Source organism: Mesoplodon densirostris, chromosome 4 (assembly GCF_025265405.1).
Source record: "Mesoplodon densirostris isolate mMesDen1 chromosome 4, mMesDen1 primary haplotype, whole genome shotgun sequence".
In the NCBI taxonomy this organism is placed as follows: domain Eukaryota; kingdom Metazoa; phylum Chordata; class Mammalia; order Artiodactyla; family Ziphiidae; genus Mesoplodon; species Mesoplodon densirostris.
In genome coordinates this window covers 182,238,616-182,262,478 of record NC_082664.1, presented here as the reverse complement: position 1 = coordinate 182,262,478, position 23,863 = coordinate 182,238,616, and the positions used below count along the sequence as shown (strand labels likewise).

Here is a 23,863-nt window from a genome sequence, read left to right as displayed (position 1 = left end):
CTCAGTGTTCCTGGAGATCCTTTCCTCCAGCAGTCCTGGTATAAATATTCAACAATGCAGGGGCTCACAGAGGGAAACAGAGCATTGAAACAGTATACAAGCTCTGTCTAAATGGACTATTTGTCTCTTGTCAGGCTTCAACCCACGTTTTCTTCTTCCTCACATGCCTCAGGGCTGTATCAGAATAAGATTTTCCTTGTTCCCTTCCTTTCATCTTAGTTGCTGGGAAAGGGTGACAAGGTCAGATTATAGTCACTTTGAGGTCCAAACCTAGTTGAGATCTTTTTCCATGTTTTGTTCAGGCCACGTGAGGCTCTGGGCACTGATGATGGATGGAAATCACTTAAAGAGATGCAGAGCTAAATTTCCTTAACAGTGCACAGGATCCGAAATGGTGATAGCATTTTTGAAAACTGAGAAGTGATGGTTTGTCACTGTACCTTATTCCTCTTAACACATGATTCTGTGATTTCTTCCTGTGATGTAGTTTCACTAGAGGTGAATAAGATAAAAACTTAAAAGTCAGATCACAGTATTTTCTATCTATGAAGCTCTCCACTTGTAGAAGAATTTTACCCTGAGATCTGCACTAATCCTAGTCACACATGTTAGTTCTCTCTCATGTATCACCTCCTGTGTCTGAAACACTTAGCGATATTTGCACTGTGATTTCTCAGGTGTACAAAGGCAAACCCATCAGTAGCAGTATGGTAACCTGAAAACATTCTTGCAGCTTAACCCTTTGCACACTTTCTAGCTGTGTCCTACTGAGTCTCTGTCCATCCCTAAGACCCTCCTTTCTTCCCAACTGTTTCACTACCTTCTCCTCCCCTCCTCCTCCTCCTCCCCCTCCCCTTCCCCTTCTCCTTCCTCTCCTTCTTCTTTTCTTCTTCTCTCTCTCTCATTCCCTCCCTCCCTCTCCTCATCTTTCTGCATCACATTCATGAGATCTATATTTGAAAGAGTAAAAGATAGATTGGGTAGGGCTTCTATTCATATTATGCCCCAACTCCCTTACTCTCCCAGTCAATCCTATATATCATCAGCTAAACCTAGGAAAACCTGAACAATGACACAGTGCTTACTATACTATGTATTATGACCTTCTCTAAATGAGGAAAGAAAACCTTCAAAGGGAAAAGCAAGACAAGACAATCGTGAAGTTTTAAGCTAAAAAAAAATAGTACATGGACAAAGATGTCTATCTTGCCTGTTTTCATATTTTGAGTTCTAAAATTTAATAGCAACTTGTGATACATTCTGTTAATTTCTAAAGGGAATAAATAAACTGTATATTTATACATATAACACATGCATATGATATATATATAAGATATATGTACATATATATAAGATAAATATATACAAATTATATATATCTTACTGCATTATAGAACCATTTAAAGTCAGATAAGGGGAATCAGGGGCCTCTAGACCAACCCTACTAAGTGGCAAAGTTAAGGTGAAACTTCTAGAGAAGCAAAAAAATTTATGTTTAATAACATCGTTTAGAGGTGGGTGAAAAGCGTGCTCCTTAACGTAGATCTGGCAAACAACCGGACACCTTGAATCCGGGGACACCTGTATCATCCCAGGGCTTACGTCCATCACGTTCTCCCTGGAGCTGCAGGAGAATCCAAGTGCCTTGGGAAGTGGAATTGTTGACCTGGGGATACCATTTTTCTGAGTCATTAACCACACTTCCCGTGCGCCAGGACTCTGGGGATTTTGCTGAGTTCACCATAGCACTGGTGATGTCTGGATCTTCAGAGAAGAAAACTTTCTTGGCACTTTATATGTTTTTTAAAATATTTTAAGGCTAGTGTCCTATTGATTAAAATTCACTCCTGAAACTTCATCTTCCAAGAAAACTTACCCTCTTTTTTGAATTTTGATGAGGTTTTACTAGCAAGTCCACCGCATAGTTTATAAGGGCCTGTGATTCAGAGAATTACCTGGAATTAGGGTCATCTCACCACTCATGAGTAGGAAGGGCCTGGAGATAGAAGTTCTTTCTGTTCTGGGGACGATGCTTTTCTTTCCTCGGCACTAGCTTCCAGGGCTCCTGCCCTCGCCACTGCTTCTCCCCCTGTGCGCCCCACCCCCATACCCAGGGGGATTTTGTAGTGAAAGGAGGGACAGGTGAAGGAGGAGAGAAAGGAGACTTTCTCTGGCCAGCATTCCAGCACGTCCCACCCCGGTGTCAGCCTGCTGTGGTCATGGTCATCCACTCTCCCGGCCGTGACCCTTCCTCTGCACTGGTCCTCAGCGCCTTGAGCCCCGTCCTCGGCCTCCTTCCTGCCCATCCCCCTCCTTTCCTGGTCTCCCTCAAGTCACCCCCCACCTCCAGCTTCTGCCTTTTAGGCCAAATGAGTGTCACCAATGGCTTAGAAATTGAAGAGGCACCTATCTCCAGAACCCCAATTAGAAGCATTTGAATGCCTTTTTTAGGTAGAACTGTTATTATGTATGTAGGTTATCTCTATAGCACAACTCAGCCCCAGTGTCAGATATTCTGTGACTTAAAAGTCACTTTTATGGGCTTGACCTGGTTGCCTAACTGCCCATGTAACATAGTTGCTCTAGGAAAAAGCACGCGAGTTCCAGAAAGCCTTCTGATCGCACATCCTTCCCTAATCAGCTTTCCTTCCTTTATGATTGACCATGTTCCTCGTGAACTTAAGAGGGTAAGATTTTCTAGATGCACTGTGCGCTTTGTGAGTGTAATGGATAAAGAGTCCTAGTCAACTGAGTTTAACTAGATAAGTAAAACAGAGCAACTTTAAAACCCCGTAAAATTCATGGCAGGAAGACAGTCTATTTTTGTTTCTTTTTACAAAGTATCATTTTGATATTCCAGTGTTGCAAACAAATAAGTGAAAAACTAAGTTCTAACCTACAGTTCCCGCGTTGGTGGCGGTGATCTCTAACCCAAGCTGGAAATAGGGAAGCCGAGCCTGTTTCAGCGAGAACAGCTGTGGACGTGTGGGGACGATGCACGGCTGCTCTCTGCCTGCTTTTCAGCTCACGGGGGGCTGCGCGCTAACGCTTCTGTCTCTGATTTGCTCTCCTGTTTTCTTCTGGGTACACTCCGTAAACAGCGGGTCACAGAAAGTCGAGAGAGCCAGATGACGATTGAAGAGAGGAAGCATCTCATCACCGTGAGAGAGGACGCCTGGAAGACCAGGGGCCGAGGGGCAGCCAACGACTCCACGCAGTTTACCGTGGCCGGCAGGATGGTGAAGCGAGGTCAGGATGCGTGTGCGCGCTCCGTCGCCCCGCCCACGGAGGGGGCGTGGCCGGGGAGGGCTCAGTGTAAACAATGGGGCCGCAGTCTGCTCTGGCTTTCACTCTCACTGAAATTGTGCACACGTTTTCTGGGTAGGTTTTGTGAGATATTCCTACCGAAAGCCTTTTCCTACGACACCGTCATCTTTGACATCAGACACATAATGCAATTAGTCACATTTCAAAACAGCCATTTGCAGATGGAGCCCAGGTTTCAAAAGCGATTTTGCAAATCTGCTAACAGATCTTAGTCCTTTCCTGTCCTTGCTTTGAAATTATTTCCATTTTCTTGCCATCTGGCAGTCAGTTCACCCAAATGAGCCTTTCTCAATGGAGGAGGAGTTTGTGTCTTCGCCCTTTTAGGGTAATTCCCAGGTCTCTTTCCATCAAACCAGAGTTCCCTGGCTTCGGAAGCCCCATTTCCAGCGATGTTTTAATAGCTGTCCAAAGCATGGATCCATTTCCACAGGGAAGTGAGATTTCCCTACAGATGGGCAGTTTCCCTGCAGCTGCGCTCTTGGAACTCATTTGCAGCAGGGAATCCAAAGGTTTATGAAAGTGATGAATCACGTGGTTAGAAGTCACCAGAGAGCTGAGGGGCTCCACATCCTGTAGGAAACCGTTAAAATCTAGGGTCCTTGTTCACCTACATGCACGTACCTTCATTTTCTAAACTGTGGTTTAAGCAGATTTCTTAACTTAGTGATAAAGGTTTTCACATTCAGGTAGAGTTAACTTACATTGGTGTCTGCTTTCTAGGTTTGCAGTTCACTTTCCTCAGAACCTTTCAGGATCCTCACTCAAAGACAGGGCCTAGCTCATTGTAGGCTCGTGATAAATATTTGCAGAAGGAAAGGAGGGAGGCAGGGAGGGAGGGAGAAAGGAAGGGAAGGAGGGAGGGAAAAGCCCTGAACTGAGATGAACCCAAATCTTGGTGGAAAAATCCTTTGTAACAAATTTATTCTTCACTTTTCTTGGAATTGTCAAGGATAACAGAAGATAATTTGCTCTCAGAATGAGGTGGCATTTGAATACGTTCCGTATACTTTACGTGACCCCCATCCCTGTGTTAACAAAAGCAGATTAAGGCCCACACTGGTTAAGAACTCGAGCTGAGAACTTGAACCGGAGCTCAGACCTGCCCGCGTCTAGCCCAGGCTTTTCTCCTGATGACTTTTCACTTTGGTTTCCTCTTTCCTCTTCCATCTGAGAAGATGGTAATTTATTTGAAGTCGGGCCCTTACTACCAGATACCACTGCCCTTGTCCACAGGAATGTCAGAGGAAGTAGCTTTGCTCTTAGGCAGGTTTGGAGAGTAAAGTCAGAGATGTTCCTCTCCCTTCGTGGATGAGTTAGTTCACTTCCACGTGTTTCTGAATAAATCAGGGATCTTTATGTAACGGGTGCGATATGACTTTGCCCAGGAAATAATTTTCTTGTACTTTCAATCTCATGGAAAAACTGCACCCTGTTTTTCTAATATTTGTTACCACCTACACAGTGATGTGTTTCACTCAGTCACCGCTCTTTCGGATTTGCAGATAGGGCATCCAATGTCTTACATTCGCCAAAGAATGAAGGAGTCCTCACGCTGCAGCCACCAAGATTCCCCACCTCCTCGGGTTCCTGTGTTCCTGCGAGTTGCCAAGAGGCATGCCGTCCCCCGATTCTCACTCTCTCGCCCCAGAACACTCTCTTCTCCCCAGGCTCGTTAGGACTGTCTCCCTTCTTCTTATTCCTAGATGCTACGTAACAGGGAGTCCGCCACAGATTTCTGTGGTATTCTAGAATTCTCCTGGAAGTAAGGTACTCACAGTGCACCTTTGAATAAGAGAGATGTGAAATGTTCCTGAAGAGAGTAGGTGACTGGTTATTGCCTGCAGAATTCACTGAAAAGAGGTGTGGGGAATGCTTTGTTTTGTTTTAACATCGTGAAATTTAAATCTGTGTGCCCTCCCCCACTATGGACGAACCCTAAATCTCTCCAGGAAGGAGCTGGTCCACCTCTGGGAGCTCAGCGCTGCAGCCTGAGCAGGCAGCAGGGCGCGCCGCGACAGCACAAGGGGCCGGTGTCCCAGCCACACCTGACATGGGTACAATCCTCCAACAGTCGCAGATCAGTACAAATGGTTCCTCTTGTGTCTTTCGTACAAAGCTTAGCACCCTCTGCATTATTGCCTAACAGGACCACACTCTGAGTGACGTCCCCAAAGGCCAGACTGTCCCCATGTCCCCTCAGCTGGGAGGGACACTCCGGGGCACTTCCCGGCCAGCGTGACAAGCCCGGTCTCCCCGTCCTCTGCAGAGATGGTGCAGAAACAACCGGCCCTCCGCATCCTCGCATTCCGCAGCCACGAATTCAACCAACTGTGATCAAAAAAAATTTTAATTCCAGAGAATTCCCAAAAGCAAAACTGGAATTTGCCACTGCAGCTCTTTACATAGCATTTACATTGTCTTAGGTATAATGGGGCATCCAGAGATGATCTAGAGTCTCCGGGAGGATGTACGTAGGTTGTATGCAAATGTGCCATTTTGTATAAGGGACTTGAGCATCTGTGGATTTTGGTACCCACAGGGGGTCCTGGAACCAATCCCTTGTGGATATACCAAAGGACGACTGTATACTTTCTCTTCAGCTACCTCCACTGCCCCCAAAGCCTCCAGACGTCACCGTTTCATCTGTTCGAGGACATTCTGATTGCCTTCGTGTCTTCGTGGCTCACTATGGAATGGCAGCCTGACAGCCGCCGCAGGCCTTAGAAACAATAAAACCCTGTCTCCATTGGCAGGTGTCCTACACGTGTGGGCACGGTCCCAGGCACATGTGTGTGTCCCATGCGTGTGTGTAAATTCTGTAAATGGTTAGATCTCCGTTGGGACTCAGGGCCATCCCTCAGGGTCCTGGGAACTTCCGGAAGTTTCCTGAGATGCTCAATAGCTCCTTTGTCTGTTCTGCAGGTCTGGCGTCCCCCACTGCCATCACCCCAGTAGCGTCCCCTATCTGCAGTAAAACGAGGGGCACCACGCCAGTTTCCAGACCCCTGGAAGGTGAGTCACCAGGCACCCAATGTGCCAAGAGGTCTGTGATCAGAAGAGCCCTCCGTGCTTCTCTCACCTGTGTTTTCTACTTGCCCAGATATCGAAGCCAGACCAGACATGCAGTTAGAATCAGACCTCAAGTTGGACAGGCTGGAAACCTTTCTAAGAAGGCTGAATAACAAAGGTACACCCCAGGAGCCAGAGGGAAGCTTGGGTTCGTGTGCTTGTAGCCAGTGTGACGCAGGTTTCAGTGGGTAGCTCGGGAAGCCTAGAAACACCTGACCTGCTCCCAGCATCTCTAAATCCCAACTGGGATTGCTTTTTCTCCTCAGCTAAATTGTCTTCTATTATGACTTCACCAGTTCGTACTGTAAGCGTTATCTTTGTTGTTATGTTTTGAGTTTTTTTTTTTTTCTTTTTGCGGTATGCGGGCCTCTCACTGTTGTGGCCTCTCCCGTTGCGGAGCACAGGCTCCGGATGCGCAGGCCCAGCGGCCATGGCTCACGGGCCCAGCCGCTCCGCGGCATATGGGATCCTCCCAGACCGGGGCACGAACCCGTATCCCCTGCATCGGCAGGCGGACTCTTAACCACTGCGCCACCAGGGAGGCCCTGTTGTTATGTTTTAAGAAATGAAGTTATTGGTCAACATTGATTAGATTACCAAACTCTGATTCACTTGGTAAATAATGAACTCAGTAGGGAGCCCCCAATAACACATTTGTTCCTGGACCTAAACCCTTGGGATGGACTTCCCTGTTGGCGCAGTGGTTAAGAATCTGCCTGCCGATGCAGGGGACACGGGTTTGAGCCCTGGTCCGGGAAGATCCCACATGCTGCGGAGCAACTAAGCCCGTGCGCCACAACTACTGAAGCCTGTGCGCCTAGAGCCACCGCAATAAGAAGCCCGTGCACAGCAACAAAGAGTAGCCCCCGCTCTCTGCAGCTAGAGAAAGCCCGCGCGCAGCAACGAAGACCCAACGCAGCCAAAAATAAAATCAATAAATCAATAAATTTATGAAAAAGAAGTAAATAAACCCTTGGGATGTCATCCAATCAGGATTGTAGACTCGGTAATTTTGCCTTTAACCCTGAAAGCAGATTATTACACGAAATCAACGTGAACTTGGGCCTGATGAACTTTCAGTTGTATATGTCAATTTCCAATAAGGTAGCAGCTGCTCTTATAATCACAAATGACTTCTAAAAGAAATTCTAGTGAATAAATAAAGATTTCAATACCAAAGTCCATGAAGTATAGATAATAAAAGAATAACATGCAGAAATAGGCTCATCTCTTAATAAAAAATGTCCAGTACTTGCAATTTATCAAACAGTAAGCCCTGGATTCCCTGCTATTGACAGTGACCCCTATAGGTTGAACATAATACAGACAAAACCACCTGAAACCAGAAATACAAACGTATAATGTAATAACAAAGCTGGCAAGGCAAAGAGTGCAAACGAGTCAGAGTTTATCACCTGTATGTAATGGTGATCCAGCCCAGGGGTCGGCAAGCTCATCCAGCTCCCCTCCTCTTTTTGGAACCCAGTCGTGCCCATGCCTTAGCATATTGGTAAGAGTTGCTTTTGGGCTCTAGCAGCAGGGTCATGTGAGGGGCAACACGGGCCACGCAGACGCCCCTGCAAAGCCCCAACTACCTACTGCGTGACCCCGTGCGGGACGAGTTCTCGCCACACCCGGAGCTAGAACGGGGCGGAGCCAGCGTTGCCTCCACAAGCGCAAACGGCAGGTTCAGAAACTCCCGGTGAGCTTGAGCCTCCAGCGCTCCCAGCGCTCCCAGTGCAAGCTCTGTGCGGACGGGACGTCCTCTCCCGAGAAGCCAGCTGATCCCCAGGAAGCATCTACAGAACCCTGGACCTCCCTGTCCTGTCTGCTCCACCCCTGGACCTTAGCGGGAAGAAAATCATGTTTAAGACTCAGTGAAGCGGAGTTGGAGTCACGTTTGTACACAAACCTCAGGTCATTGATTTGCTTGTTTGTCCGTAGTTGGTGGGATGCAGGAAACGGTCCTCACCGTCACCGGGAAGTCCGTGAAGGAGGTGATGAAGCCGGACGATGAGGAGACCTTTGCCAGGTTCTACCGCAGCATGGATTCCGCTCTGCCGAGAAGCCCCGTGGAGCTGGACGAGGACTTTGACGTCATTTTCGATCCGTATGCCCCCAAGTGAGTTATCTCCTTTCCCATCTGTCACCCCTGGAGAACAGATTCCTTCACTGGTCTCCACACAGCACGTCCTCGAGAATCTTCTCTCACTGTTACCTCCTTCTGCGATAGAACTTCATTACAGCCAGACTGACACCAACCAGGGTTCTTGGCCTCCCCCAATCAATAGAAATTGATAAGAGGCCAGACAGGAAACTCAGGCAAGGCTTTATTGGGACCCCTGCCACAGCAGGGGGGAGAAAGAACAAATAACAGGTTCCCTTGCTCGCTCCCTGAGGGGGGTGAGCTGCTTCCTTATATGAGGAGAGGGCAGGGGCGGGTCCAGGGGCTGGAGGCGTGGCTTAGGAGGTCTGCCCACCCCCTTTGGTGGTGGTGTGTGCAGGGGGCATGCACAGTGCCCTGCTTTGGCTCCTCACACCCTGTTTTTGCTCCCTGCTCTTCAGAAATGGCAGTTGGGTTTTTTGGTCTTTTTGTATCCTTTGTCCATAATTTGGCCCAATTGCACATGCACAGTTAATTTTAGTCCCTAATGGTTTTTTGTATTTTGTTGCTTGAGGAGACGTGTGTCCAGGTGCAAGCCCTGCAGCAAAGGGTCTCAGGTCCCAGGTCCCAGCCCGTCTCAAAATCACTATTCTCTAGAACCAGACACTGGGCTAGATAGAGCTTGCGTACCCAGGACAGACGTCCCCTCTGGCAGAAAGCCTTGCATCCACACCACATGCCTGGTCCATAAAAATAAAGTGACTGTGTTTTTCACGTCACTCGAATATTGTTTTGCAGACTTTATGAACACTGGTTAGCAGAAATTTCTATGCCTTTCTTCATTTGACATGTCAAATTCTTACTCAACTTTGAAAACTGTTTGGATCACCTGGGCTCTAATGAATACAGCTAACTAGAAAATCAATGAAACGTGTTACTTAATTTGCAATCATTGATAAGATCAATAGATCTGAGGGTTTTCTCAGTGATGTCCCAGGGTCCCTCTTCATACAGGAACGTGACAAAATCACCAAAGAAAAGTGTTCATGGTGTTAGGATTCCCTTGGTTGTGATTGCCACAAAGAAAGGCAAGTCCAACTGGCTTCAGCAGAAGAGAGGCCTGGAGGGATTTACAGGTTCCCTCCTTGAAAAGCGCAGGCATGAACTCAGGTTCCGGGGGCTCAGAATGAGGTCTCTCGCACCTGGTTCCTTTAGGCTGGCTTTCCTCTCAGTCAGGCTGTCACCACGTGGTAGATGGTCACCCCTCACTCCGGATTTATATCCCATCTCGTTGGCCACCGCCAGCACAGGCAGCTGACCTGCCCAGCCTTCCCAGAAGACGTTCCAGGCTTGATTTTCTTGGGTTTGCATCCAGCCCTACAGCCATCATTGTGGCCAAGGGGATGGAAGATGCCGATTGGCCAGCAGTGGGTGGTCTTTGGAGCCCCCTCGGGAGCCAGGGTAGGGGACAGGGCATGGAGGGAGATGGTTCCCCCAAAGGAAAGCCAAGGAGCTCTTACGAGAAGCAGGGAGAATGTGCTGGGTGAGCTAATAACCCCACAGCCGTCCACCACGTTTATCTGTTGCCCACAAAGTTTTCAGAGTGCCTGTCTCTTCCGGAAGTCTGCGTGGTTATCATAAATGTTTCCTTAAGCTGCTCCTGATACCTGTTTTGCATTTTTCAACGTGTTCAGTTTTGTTCAATTTGCTACCTTAAGAAAATGAACAATTTGCCATTCCCCACCTCTAAGTAATATTTGGGGTATTTGCATACATTGGTAGTGAACCACTGCTCAATCTTCTCCTCACCCAAATGTCATTGTTTACATGGTTACATGAAATTTAAACATTGATATGTATGTTTACACACACACACACACACACGCACACACACACATGCGACAATGTTATGTATGGAAGAGGACCTCCAGGTACAGAGATCCATGCACTTAAGACATTAAAAGCAGCCGAGTCTGCTGGGAAACCACGTGACTGGGTCCACCCCTCTCCCCGTGTCTGGTCTTCTACCCCAGAGAGCTGAGTGTGTGTGTGTGGGGGGGGGTCACAGTTGGTTTTGTGGGCCTCTCTTATTTTAATATATTTTTCAAAATAGTGCTTATTTTCCAGAGGGGGGGCAGTGGGTCGAGAGGAGGCTCGTGATGGGGAACTTGGGGAGGGAACTGGAAAACTTGCATGGAGAGAAAGCTGAGTCTGGTGGAGAGAGGGTTAAATCAAGAAGCAGTGGCTGGCTGTCCGTCCGCGGAGGGCTTGCTGGAGCCCGAAGGAGAAGTGGTCCTATTCCGGCAGGAGAAGTAGCGATCAGCGTGTTATGGGCACGATGAGAGGGAAGGACCGCACCCTTCAGGGCTGTCCAGGAGGGGGATGGGCTGCCCCAGAGGCACTGGCCGCTCCTCCAGCTGGAGACCACGGGGCGTGGTGAGAGCGGGGCTCCAGGCGTGGGCTGGCATCCGGAACTAAATGGGCTTCAGTCTCCCACCTCCGAGATCCTCAGTGGAGGGGTGATGGGAGGGGAGGAACTGTAACACGATTATAATGAAGTCAAGAACTAAACTCACGGCGCCCGCTGCTTCAGCTCAGACCCACGCGAGCCACCAGGCGTGGGTGACACTGCAGCTCTGTTCTGCCTCTTAGGTTGACGTCCTCTGTGGCTGAGCACAAGCGTGCGGTGAGGCCCAAGCGCCGCGTTCAGGCTTCCAAAAACCCCCTGAAGATGCTGGCAGCAAGGGAGGATCTCCTCCAGGGGTACACGGAGCAGAGACTGAACGTGGCCTTCGTGGAATCAAAGCGTATGAAAGTAGAAAAGAGTGAGTATCAGGACCCTCCCCAGCTGTGCGCTTGGGGACCAGTGAGCAGGTGACTGTCCTCTCCTTTTCCTGCCTTGCAAAGGCCAGTGACAGTGCTCCGAGACACTCGTGCAAGGAGCAAGTCTGCACACACACGTGCACACCTGCAGGAACTCTGCTTGGAACTGAAAGGCTTGCAGTGTGGCCCATCTATTCACTTACATCAAATCATCCTGTTTTGTTGTTTTCTTTCAAGAGGCTGGAGGAAAGGGAGGTCGCTGGGCTTTGCAAGTCAACCCATTTCCAAACACAGCGATTCTTCACTTGATCTTATTCTAGAGCAAATGATTCGATCTCTCATGGGCAAGTGTCCCAAATTTCTGTTTTGCCTAATCCGAGATTTTTACATTATTAATTAATGCAGAAACCGGTGCTTTTCACATTGTTTTGGGCAGGACCCTCGGGCTCCTTGGAGCTGGGATGTGGGCGGCGGGGAGTCGGGAGAGTTGGGATGGGGCGGTGAATGGAGCGTGGGAGCAGGCCCGAGGTTTTCATCCCACTTCAAGCTAAGCCGTCGGCTTTTATCTGCCCGGTCATGTGGGGCTCCCCAGTTCTCAAAGAGTGGTTTTCCCAGTGGAGCTACTGGCGTGCATAGTCCTGTTATTCTGAAGATTCTTGCTGTAATTTTTATTTTCCTATAGCACTCATAAACCTACTTACTAAAGTTTTTTTTTTTAGAAATAGCCTTTGGATGAAGTGGTTGAGTCTTTCCGTAATAACTGGTTTACTAATTAAGATATTACAAAATCTCTGTGCCGTACGAGTTGTCAGGTAGTGTTATACGTCTTCAGTGTTAGAACCTCATCCCAGCAAAATAATTTTCTGAGTTTCTCTCTAGCATATGCATAGTTTTTTAAAGAATGAGCTAGAGAAATAAAGGTTTATTGGCACAAGTTTTATGTACTTTAACTGTACCTCCACTTTTGGGGGACACATATACATTTGTTGGTCCACACTGAAAATCCAGCCTTTTGTTACAATCTTAAATCTGAGAGCAAGCGATCTCAAGAGATCATGTAGTTGTTCACTTAGCCTCCAGAGAAAGATGAGAACCATGCCTTACGAGGTGCCTGCTTTTCTGCATATAAAGACTTTGGATGGAAGATGTCTAACAGTCTCCCTTAGGAATGCGTTTTCAACATCTAACACTGTTAGGAATTATAACAGCTTTAGTGGAATTGCAGCACATGAGTCCAGCTCCTGATTTTATACTGATGTGGCTGGTCCACAGTGCCATTCAATTCTTGTCTCTCTGCATGGCCAGGGTGACACTTTTCAGCAAGCATTTACACTTTCAATCCTATGTTTAACTCCTAACACAAGGCTTCACTGCATAGTTAATCAGACTGGAGTGTGTTTTCCCCATCAGGAGTGAGTCACTTATGCGATTGCTGAGTGTAAACACTGTCATTTCTCCTGAATGACTTGCTCCCCCTGCACTGTGTTTCCTCCTTTGACCCTCCCAGTGTCCGCCAACTCCAACTTCTCAGAAGTCACCCTGGCGGGATTAGCCAGCAAAGAAAACTTCAGCAACGTCAGCCTGCGGAGCGTCAACCTGACGGAACAGAATTCCAACAACAGCGCGGTGCCCTACAAAAAGCTGATGCTGTTACAGATTAAAGGTATTCAGAGCGGCAGAGAATGACACACGACCAGGGATTTTAGTCTGGTAACCTCAGGAGGCCTGACTTCCCCCTACTTGCCCGAAGGGAGAAGGGAACGCATGCTTTTGGAGAGCCCACTGGGTGCCACCTCGTCTCACATCAGCCTCACAAAATCCCACCAGGTGGGAAACATTACGCCCGCGTGGTAGCGCTTACTGATGCGCCCGAGGCCCCAGCAGCTGCTGAGCAGCAGAGCTGGCTTTGAACCCTGGTCTGTCTGATCCTAGGATCTCAGCGTTTGCTGCTGCTCCCCTTCCCGTGACCCCGGCCACACATGGCCTGCGGTCACCAGACCCCCCTCAGCCATCAGAGTGTTCTCTCCATCTGTCCTCCCCGCCAGTGAGACGGAGAGAGGGGTGTCCTTGAGGAAGGGGGCAAGGGAGCATGGGGCAGGGGGTCTCGGCGGCTCCAGCACTCTCCCTCCCCCTCCCTCTTTCTCTCTTCTCTCCCTCCTTCTCTTTCTCTACCTCTTTTCCTTTCTTCCTCTGTCCGTCTTCCTTCCTTTCCTTCCTTCTCTCTTCCCTCCCTCTCTTCCTCTCTTTTCCTTTCTTCCCTCCGTCTCTCCTCCTTCCCTCCCTCTTCCTCTCTCCCTCCCTCCCTCTCCCTCCCTCCATCTCTCCCACCCTCCCTCCCTCTCTCCTTCTCTTCTCTCCCTCCCTTTCTCTACCTCTTTTCCTTTCTTCCTCCGTCTTCCTTCCTTCCTTTCCTTCCTTCTTTCTCTCTTCCCTCCCTCCCTCCCTCCCTCTCTTCCTCTCTCTTTTCCTTTCTTCCTTCCCTCCCTCCCTCTTTCTCTTCTCTCCCACCCTCCCTCCCTCTCTCTCTCCCCCTCTCTTTCCCTTCCTTCCTTCCCTCCCTCTCTCCCTGTAGCAAGGAGCCCTAACCCACAACCAGGGTGGCTCTGGCTCTGCCCCAGAGACTTCGCTGCCTCGGGCGGCACTGCTGTAAATTAACGCTCAAGAAAAGCATGACCTGTCCTCTGCTTCGCTGGGGGTTTGCAGGGTGTGTCTGCATGGCCACTGTCCTTTCTAGCGTATTTAAAAGACCCTTGACAAGTGCAAACCACCCGCCTCTGTTCCTACGTTGTGACGCAGAGACTGCACCATCAGTGTGATTGTGGAAAGGTCTAAACCATTTAGGAGGAGTTGGAAGCCGCACAAGGCAGTGCTTCCCTCTGAGCTGATTCCTCTCCAGACTCAAGTTTTTGGTTTAGAGAAGAACTCCCAGGGATGAAAAGGCTCTCTGAAGGCCCTCGCCTTGCCCGGCCCGCAGAGGCTGTTAAGTGTAGGAGGTGGGCTGAGTGGAGAGAGACCAGGAGAAGAGTCGGGGAGGGGAAAGGAGGTGTTCGCTGGTGTCCCTGGGGGAGGGAACCTTAATCCATTCACATGCTGTCAAGGGACACTGCTAATGGTCCTGGGAAACATGGTGACCTCTGGGCACCTGCCACCAGGGAAGGTCATCGACAAGGCTATGACTCTAAGTGCCCTTGGGTCATGGGAACCCACGTGAGCAGATGAGGCTGTTGGGGATGGGAAGTCGGGGGCAGGGATGCTCCGGACGCGGGGTGCTTCCCGGGCGGTCCTGCCGGGACTGCAGGACAGCGCTCCTCTCTGGGGAGACGGTGACCCTCCGCCTCGTGCTCAGGAAGAAGACACGTGCAGACGCGGCTGGTGGAACCTCGCGCTTCTTCCCTCAACAGCGGGGACTGCTTCCTCCTGCTCTCCCCACACCACTGCTTCCTGTGGGTCGGAGAGTTCGCCAACGTCATAGAGAAGGCGAAGGTCGGTATCTGAGGAACGGAAGTGGTCTCGTTTTGCATCCCCTGTAGACACAGGGAGAATGTTCTTCCAGTGGCCAGATCCCTGGAAAGCTTCTCAAACGTCCAATGTTGCATTCAAGCGAGAGGGGACAGGCGCGTTTATTGTCCAGAAGGTCTCTGAAACCAGCTCCTGGTAAGTGCTTAAGGGGGATGTTTTAAAAGGAATCTGACCTGTGCCTCCAGGTTGAAAGTTCTGGTTCATCCTTCCTTCTGTGGAGAAAAAGAACTGGCCCATCACTTCCAAGTTGTTTATCCTAGGTGTCTAGGAAGTTCTGCTATGGATCTGTTGAATGAGTCTATTGAATGAGACTTTAGTGGGAAAAGACCAGGGGGTGGGTATTTTTATTTTGGGGTATTTTTCCTTCCTTCCTTCCTTTCCTTTCTTCCTTCCTTTCTAATTGAAGTGGAGTTGATTTACAATGTTAATATCTGCTGTACAGCAAGGTGATTCTGTTATACATATATATATATATATATATATATATTCTTTTCATATTCTGTTCCATGATGGTTTATCACAGGATAGTGAATATAGTTCCCTGTTCTCTACAGTAGGACCTTGTTGGTGATCCGTCCTATAGATACTAGTTTGCATCTGCTCATCCCACACTCCCACTCCATCCCTCCCCCACCCGCCCTCGCCTTTGGCAACCACAAGTCTGTGCTCTATGTCTGTGAGTTAATTTCTGTTTTGTAGAGAGGTTCATTTGTGCCATATTTTAGATTCCATGTATAAGTGATATCATATGGTATTCGTTTTCCCTTTCTGACTTACTTCACTTAGTATGATCATCTCTAGTTGCATCCATGTTGCTGCAAGTGGCATTATTTTCTTCTTTTATATGGCTGAGTAGTGGGATGGGTATTTTTAAAAAGCTTCACAAATGATCTTTTGAATTTGAAGATGGACAGGTGTTGCTGTAAAGAATGGATACCCCCAGTCCTTTCGTTATATTTTCTTGACTTTTAGACAGTCCCCAACCACCAGTGCCCCCGGACCCTGTGGTCACAAGGTTTTCCTTTCAGACACGCTGTCTCTCTGCTCTGATTTCAGCGTTGCCCCTCCATCTGACCGTGGGCTTGTCTGCCCAGGTAACTGTGTTCCTCTCTCTTTTTAGGCCTCAGAACTCGCAAGTTTAATTCAGACCAAGAGGGAACTTGGTTGTAGAGCTACTTATATCCAAACTATCGAAGAAGGAATTAACACACACACTCATGCAGCCAAAGACTTCTGGAAGCTTCTGGGTGGCCAAACCAGTTACCAGTGTAAGCGTTGACTGCATCTCAGAGAATGAGCCTTGCCTACCTTTTCTCCTCGCCTGCTTCCTTCTTCCAAACCAGCCCCCCTCCAGTGGGAAACATAATGTCCTCTTCCTGTTCTTACCCCAAAGCTGCTGGAGACCCAAAGGAAGATGAGCTCTATGAAACAGCCATAATAGAAACCAACTGCATTTACCGACTAATGGATGACAAACTCGTTCCTGATGATGACTACTGGGGAAAGATTCCAAAGTGCTCCCTTCTGCAGTCAAGAGAGGTACAGTGAGTGGTCCGCCCTCCAGCAGGAAAGCCCTTGGCCCCAGGCTGCCCGCTAAAACAGGTAGTAAGTGCGACAGGCGCTAGCCAGGGTCAGTGCTTGCTGCAGACCAGACTTTTTTTTTTTTTTAACTTTTATCTTATATTGGAGAAAGTTGATTTACAGTGTTTTTTTAGTTCCCGGTGTAGAGCAAAGTGATTCAGTTATACATATACATGTATCCTTTTTCAAATTCTTCTCCCGTTTAGGTTATTACAGACTATTGAGCAGAGTTCCCTGGACTCTACAGTAGATCCTTGTTGATTGTCTGTTTTAAATATAGTAGTGTGTACATGCAGAAACATCTTTTTAAAGGCTACCGATTTGTGATTTCAAACCGTTACTGCTACCTTAGATGCTGATACAGAATTCCGAGGAGGCATGGGTCATTGAAGGCTTTTCTGTTTTAGGCCAGATGGAAATATGACTTAGCCCCATCTCTTGATTTTTGTATAAACATTAAATATTTTTCAATCCTTCAGTTTCAGGAAAAATAGGTGTATCTGTAGTGTATGGGTTTGCCAAGTAGTGTGCTGATTTTTCCTCTCACACCAGCACATATTTATTTTTACACAATTACATATATTTCCAGCACCACGTTTTTTTTTTTGTTTTTTTGTTTTTTTTGGCTGCACCGCTCAGCTCGCGGGGATCTTCGTTCCCCGACCAGGGATCGAACCCGAGCCCCTGGCAGTGGAAGCTGCAGTCCAACTACTGGACCGCCAGGGAAGGCCCACCACTAAGTATTCTGAGTGTTGAGAAAAAAAGGGGAAGACACAGAAGGACTTCAAATTTCGTTGGGTAGAAGACAATGAGAAAGGATGTAATCCAAAGCTAGACTGATTGTGTGACAAATTTAAACAGAGAAAACATGTCACAGAAAAAGAACTAATCAGGAATGATTTTAAAGAGAAGGGGAAATTGAGGCTAATTTGCAGTTAAGTACAATTGGGATTGCTGGAAATGAAGGAAGAAATTATTCTAGGAAGAAAGCATAGAACCAACCAACAGGCATGTAAATAGGAGCCCTGAGTTCATGTATTCATTCACCAAACACTTAGTGAGCCCGACTGTAGATACATTGATAAGTACAGTATGGTCTTTGCCCTTGAGGGTCCTCTGTGCCACGTGAAGCGGCCCTTATGAGCTGAGTGAGTGAATGACAGAGGAGGAAAGGAGGAAGGAAGGGAGGGGGCGGGGAGGAAGACCTGCTTGAATAGCTGTTAGGAATCAGAAGTGTTTGGAGGAGGGGCGTTAACTTGGGCATTTAGGACCACAAGACAGAAATCATCCCCACAGGGCAGAGGCTGGCTCGGCTGTGCAGTACCATCCGGCCAAGTCTTTCTGTGCTTGTACTGAATGCTCCATTAGCATTTGAATCATCGCCTGTTGGACTCACGGTCACTAAGACCCTGGTTCAACTAGAACGTGCCCTTGAAGTTAACACGTTCTTCTGTGCCATTTCCCCAGGTACTGGTGTTTGATTTTGGGAGCGAAGTTTACGTGTGGCACGGGAAAGAAGTCACGTTAGCACAACGGAAAGTAGCCTTTCAGCTGGCAAAGCACTTATGGAACGGAACCTTTGACTATGAGAATTGTGACATCAACCCCCTGGACCCTGGAGAGTGCAATCCACTCATTCCCAGGTACCGCTGGGGCCCTGGGCAGCCAAGGCTCCCACCGCAGTGTTTAGCCATCACCCTTCAGGGGTTTTAGTTTTCATAAATGATTGCAGTGCAGTACCACGAGTATTCACAACGAGAACAGTGCTTTAGCTTTTCCCTAAGAAATACAGAAATACAGATGGTGTAGTCATCTGGAAGATGCTCCTGTTATATTTCATTTCTTGAAGTAAACAAATCGATGCCACCTGCAGTATTCAGGTGCTGTTGTGACATATAATTTGTTGTTTAAACAAATGACTTGCTGATCTGAAAAGCTTGCAAGGTCCTGGAATTCAGCCATGGATCTGAAGGTGCAAAAGCAATGCATCTCTTTCTGATTTCACACCTTCCCAGCCTAGCCCCTGAATTCCATTTATCTGGCAGTAGATGATGCCTTTTGTGGGGAGGGAGGATGTGGTATTGAAATAATGATTGTAATTATAACATTTCCTACACTCTACTGGACTTTTAAAAGTCATTTTAGCAAATCAGCCGAAGATGCACAAAACTCTCAGAAATATGGTCATGAAAACAAGAATTCTTACATGCAAAGGATCACTGTTTTTTATTTCTTAACTACCAGGAAAAAAGAGAAGTGCTTTTAAATTATGCATGCCACATAATGGGTTAGAAATGGATGTGCCACCAAATGGCACATTAAAACTGCTTTTTAATGTTTTCAATTGAACATACAGATTTCAACTTTCCTACCTAGTTTCCTGTTTTAAAATACAATTATTGATTTTATTATTCATTGTCATTATAGAAACAATTCAAAATGATGTCATTGTAGGTGAAAAGTTTTCAAATCCTTTTCAAGCAAGTGCACATTTAACATAAAATTAGTACTGAAACAACTAGTTTTTTAAGGCCTAAAGCTAAGACTAAGAAGAATGTTTTAGTTGGTATAGTAAAAAGAAAAAAACATACTGAGGCATAAAATCTGTGGGATGGACAATGGATGATTTATATTTAGTCGTGACATCATCTAAGATCTGAAGGTAGATGAGTGGGCACCTAACCCACTGGCTCTCTGCATCTCCCAGGTCACAAGCACAGGAGAAGCTTTAAACAGAAATGCAGGTGCCGGTCCTGGCCGTTTGGGTGGGGTGGGGTTTACGTGTCAGTACATCTTAAAAGCTCCCCCAGGGATTTTAAGGTTCAGTCCAGGTAGAGCGCCCAGCCCTTCTCCACCGAGGAGTCATGACTGAGCCCAGCTCAGACCTGCAGGTCAGGACAGGGAGGGAGCACCCAGCTTCACACCCCCGTGCTGCAGACCTGCCCTCTGTGCTCCCTGACCTCACACATCCAAGATGGATTTCTAAGCTGAGACCAAGTGTCTTTCTATAGGCACCCTACCAAGTCTGCAGAGTGGAATTTATATAAAAGACGGTCACTCAGCTATTTTCTGATAAGGACCACAGCCTTCAGTGTAGCCCTGAATTTTCCACAGTTGCTGATATTTGGTTCCTAAGTCCCGGCAGCGTTGGTAGTGGAAGTATTTGCACACAGTGCCTTATCCTTTCAGTCCCCTTTGAAACGGGCAGCCCCCCTTGATGTGCCTTAGCCGTGATGCCCGAAACTGTGGTCTGGACCAAACAGGACATGACGAAGCACGTCGGGGGCCACCGCAGGGCCCAGGAAGCACTGCCCCTCGGTCTGACGGTCCCAGTCCACAAGCCAGGGCTGGTCTGGAAGGATGGGAACCACCCGCACCTCATCCTCAGGGCTCACCCCCTCTGCCCCGGCGCTTCCCATTGCTAAGTCAGCTGTGTTCCAAGCTCAGCGTCAGAGTCCGGGATCCCGAAGCAGTACGGACCTCCCGACCGGGCTGTGCTGCCCCCTTCCCCGTCTGCGTGCTCTGCCTGCCCGCTGTCCCATCCAGTGGCCTAGAGATCAATATGCACAAATTCACTTTCTGATTTATGAGAGTATGTTCGCTTCGGGAACAGAGGAGAATTTCCTGTCCCTGGAGGCTGGAGAGCTCCATTGTAACATGACTTAAAGAGAGGATTCAGGGTGAGCATAAATTCCCCCACCCGTTCACTAACCTGACGGAAACGTGGCGAGCCCCCGCGGCGAGCACGGCCGGCGTAACGGAGGGCGAGGAAGACACGCGTGACTCCTGCCTTGCTGAGCTCCCAGCCTGGCGTGCTGCCCCCCAGGGGACCCCGAGAATTTGCTGGAGTGCAAGGCAGATCCGGTCCTGACGTGGGTCACATCACATTCAGGCACATCAGCTCCAAGGACAGAAAGCCTTGCAAGGCTTGGGGCTAAAACAGCAAAACGTCATTGATTGGGTCACATAAGTGAAAATGAACCGTTCCTTGTGTCTACTGCTTACGTATTCTGAGTTCCTCTCACTCGCCACATGTTCTGGTTTTGGACTTCTTGGGCTCAGCATGACTTGTTTGATCTTGGTTCTTTTCCCATCTCTCCCTCCCCGACCCCCCCTACAGAAAAGGACAGGGGCGGCCTGACTGGGCGATATTTGGGAGACTTACAGAACACAACGAGACGATTTTGTTCAAAGAGAAGTTTCTCGATTGGACGGAACTGAAGAGACCTAACGAGAAGAACGCCAGCGAACCTGCCCAGCACAAGGTATGTGGGACGATCAAGCCCCAAACCTCAGGGCTTGGTTTGGGTCCCTGCAGAAGGGGCCTGAACGCTAAAAGCCTTCCTGGGGTTTTACTAGGACAGCAAACCGGTCTCCAGTTATGTTCTGACTTCAGGAGGTCAATGAAAGCAGCTGTGTTTGTGGCTCCAGGTTGATCGGCGTCCCGTTCACAGTCGTGGCTGTCTGCCCCCCAAACGCAGCCTTTCCTTAAGTGCCCTGAAACAGCCTGAGCGCTGTACTTGAGGCCGCCCCGCCGCCAGTGCAGCAGTGCGGAGTGTGACAGGTGCCGCCGGGCATCTCTGCGTTCTCTCCTAGGACGACCCGCGGGCGGAGGTCAAGCCCTACGACGTGACGCGGATGGTGCCGGTGCCCCAGACGACAGCCGGCACCGTGCTAGACGGGGTCAACGTGGGCCGGGGCTACGGCCTGGTGCAAGGGGACGACCGCAGGCAGCTGGAGATCGCCAGCGTGTCGGTGGACGTCTGGCACATCCTGGAATTCGACTACAGCAGGCTCCCCAAGCAGAGCATCGGGCAGTTCCACGAGGGCGATGCCTACGTGGTCAAGTGGAAGTTCATCGTGAGCACGGCAGGTGAGTGAGCTCGAGCCCCGCCGCGGGGACCGTGGCTGCTGGACCCGGAGCGCGGGCCGTGTCTGCCCCAGCCTTGGGCGGAGGACCAGTCGAGGCATTCCCCTTGAGAGCCTCTCCGTAAACCTCGTGGATAGATTCCTAGCACCCCGCCGTGGCCGACAGCTGTGACGTCTCCCTCTAGAAAGCTGAAGGGCACGGTAAGGTTTCTCTGCCGCCCTCAGCCCTCCCCTGCCCCGTCCCCAGAGGCTTCCTAGGGAAGTGATGATCTGTCCCCCATGATGGTCACCATGTGGCTGGATGCTGCCGAAACGAAAGCTATTAAGTAACACAGAGCCGATGCGTCAGAGCTGAAACAAAAGGGTGCCATGACGTCACAGTAAATCCATGCACAGAAGACGTATTTCCGCCGATGTCGAGAGCGCTGACTGTGCTCTGTGGATCTGGCCGAATAAACACACGGTCAGAGCTACTCCTGGTTCCCACGAGTGCTGTGCTCTGCGCTAGAGGCAGTGAGGGCGGAGAGCGGCAGATCTGGGGGGAATAATCCCTTTTTCTTGCCGAGAAGAGAGCACGAATCAGGCTGTCCACAGCGTCCCTCAGCCCTGCGCGTTTAGGAGACAGTTCATGACACAACTCGGTGGCTCCGAGATTCACTTGCCAAGGGAGTTTGTTCACCTCTCTCCAGCCCCATTGCCGTCCGGGTGTGGCTGCCCCGCCGGGCACAGGGCGGAGGCCACTGTTAGCTTATCAAACACCTGCAGGCTTAGAGCCATTTGGTTTCTTTCCTAATGTATCTCTGTGGGTAAGACACTTTTTTAAATGTATCGTATTGAAATCTAGTTGATTTACAATGTTGTGTTAATTTCTGCTGTACAGCAACATGACTCAGTTATATATATATATATATATATATATATATATATGCTTTATCACTGGATATTGAATATAGTTCCCTGTGCTGTACAGTAGGACCTTGTTGTTTATCCATCCTATAGATACTAGTTTGCATCTGCTCATCCCAAACTCCCAGTCCCTCCCTCCCCCCCACCCCTTGGCAACCACAAGTCTGTGTCTGTGAGTCTGTTTCCATTTCACAGATATGTTCATTTGTGTCATATTTTAGATTCTACCTCTAAGTGATGTCATATGGTATTTGTCTTTGTCTGACTTCAGTTAGTACGATAATCTCTAGGTCCATCCATGTTGCTGCAAATGGCATGATTTTGTTCTTTTTTATGGTTGAGTAATACTCCATTGTGTGTATGTGTATGTATATGTGTGTATGTATGTGTGTGTGTGTATATATATATATATATACACACACACACATACATACATACACACCACATCTTCTTGATCCATTGATGTATCAATGGACATTTAGGTTGTTTCCATGTCTTGACTGTTGTGAATAGTGCTGCTATGAACATAGGGGTGCAGGTATCTTTTTGAATTATAGTTTGTCCAGGTATATTCCCAGTAGTGGGATTGCTGGATCATATGGTAGTTCTATTTTTAGGTTTTTAAGGAACCTCCATCCTGTTCTCCATAGTGGCTGCACCAACTTACATTCCCACCAGCAGTGCAGGAGGGTTCCCTTTGCTCCACACCCTCTCCAGCATCTGTTATTTGTAGAGGTTTTAATGATGGCCATTCTGACCTGTGTGAGCTGGTACCTCATTGTAATTTTGATTTGCATTTCTCTGATAATTAGCCATGTTGAGCATCTTTTCATGTGCCTGTTGACCATCTGTATGTCTTCTTTGGGGAAATGTCTAGGTCTTCTGCCCATTTTTCAATTGGGTTGCTTATTTTGTTGTTGAGTTGTATGAGCTCTTTGTATATTTTGGAAATTAACCCCTCATCAGTCACATCATTTGCAAATATTTCCTCCCAGTCCATAGCTGTCTTTTCGTTTTGTTGATGGTTTCCTTTGCTGCGCAAAAGCTTGTAAGTCTGATTAGTTCCCATTTGTTTATTTTTGCTTTTATTTCTATTGCCTTGGGAGACTGACCTAAGAAAACATGGGTACGATTTTTGCCAGAAAATGTTTTGCCTGTATTCTCTTCTAGGAGTTTTATGATGTCATGTCTTATGTTTAAGGAATAAGACACTTCTTTCGGGTGTCATTAAATATCCCTGGCCCTGCCTTCCGGAAGCATATGGTATAAATGACGGGGGGCAAGTATGGAAGAGGTGCTTGCCTCCTGCTGGGGTAGGAGAGCTCCGTTCCCTGAATAGGATCTGGCGGCTGTGGGAAAGCCCAGTGGCCGATGGGCAGGCATCGCAGGTGGGGAGGAGGACCGCGGGCCTAGAGGCACCGCTCTGGGCTTCACCAGCTGCGCTAGGTGAGTACCTCACGGAGGCTCCATGGGATGTGTTCTGTCCTTTCACTAACTTCTCAGATGAGGAACACAACACCGAGATTAAGGAACGCCCCCTGAAGTCACATGGCTAGGAGAGAACAGGGCTGGACACTAAAAGCCCCTTTTTTTTAACCCAAGGAGGCCTTATAGCCTGGGTCTCAGTCTTCTCCCAGGCCCCACATGCCAGCTGTGTAACTTGGG

The 23,863-nt window shown here is 48.5% G+C and overlaps 1 protein-coding gene across 10 annotated transcripts in view; it reads left to right on the top strand.

Annotated features, from left to right (window-relative positions):
• Nucleotides 1–23,863, top strand: part of SVIL (supervillin) — a 243,371-nt gene that overhangs the window by 201,417 nt on the left and 18,091 nt on the right. For all 10 annotated transcript variants that reach the window (XM_060097838.1, XM_060097837.1, XM_060097833.1 and 7 more), the window contains 12 exons: nucleotides 3,102–3,249; nucleotides 6,250–6,339; nucleotides 6,428–6,514; nucleotides 8,341–8,518; nucleotides 11,153–11,325; nucleotides 12,831–12,986; nucleotides 14,670–14,806; nucleotides 15,963–16,110; nucleotides 16,236–16,381; nucleotides 17,891–18,066; nucleotides 20,544–20,688; nucleotides 21,020–21,296. In XM_060097838.1, the coding sequence (XP_059953821.1) occupies nucleotides 3,102–3,249; nucleotides 6,250–6,339; nucleotides 6,428–6,514; nucleotides 8,341–8,518; nucleotides 11,153–11,325; nucleotides 12,831–12,986; nucleotides 14,670–14,806; nucleotides 15,963–16,110; nucleotides 16,236–16,381; nucleotides 17,891–18,066; nucleotides 20,544–20,688; nucleotides 21,020–21,296 (1,861 nt within the window). The remainder of the gene's footprint in view (nucleotides 1–3,101; nucleotides 3,250–6,249; nucleotides 6,340–6,427; nucleotides 6,515–8,340; nucleotides 8,519–11,152; nucleotides 11,326–12,830; nucleotides 12,987–14,669; nucleotides 14,807–15,962; nucleotides 16,111–16,235; nucleotides 16,382–17,890; nucleotides 18,067–20,543; nucleotides 20,689–21,019; nucleotides 21,297–23,863) is intronic.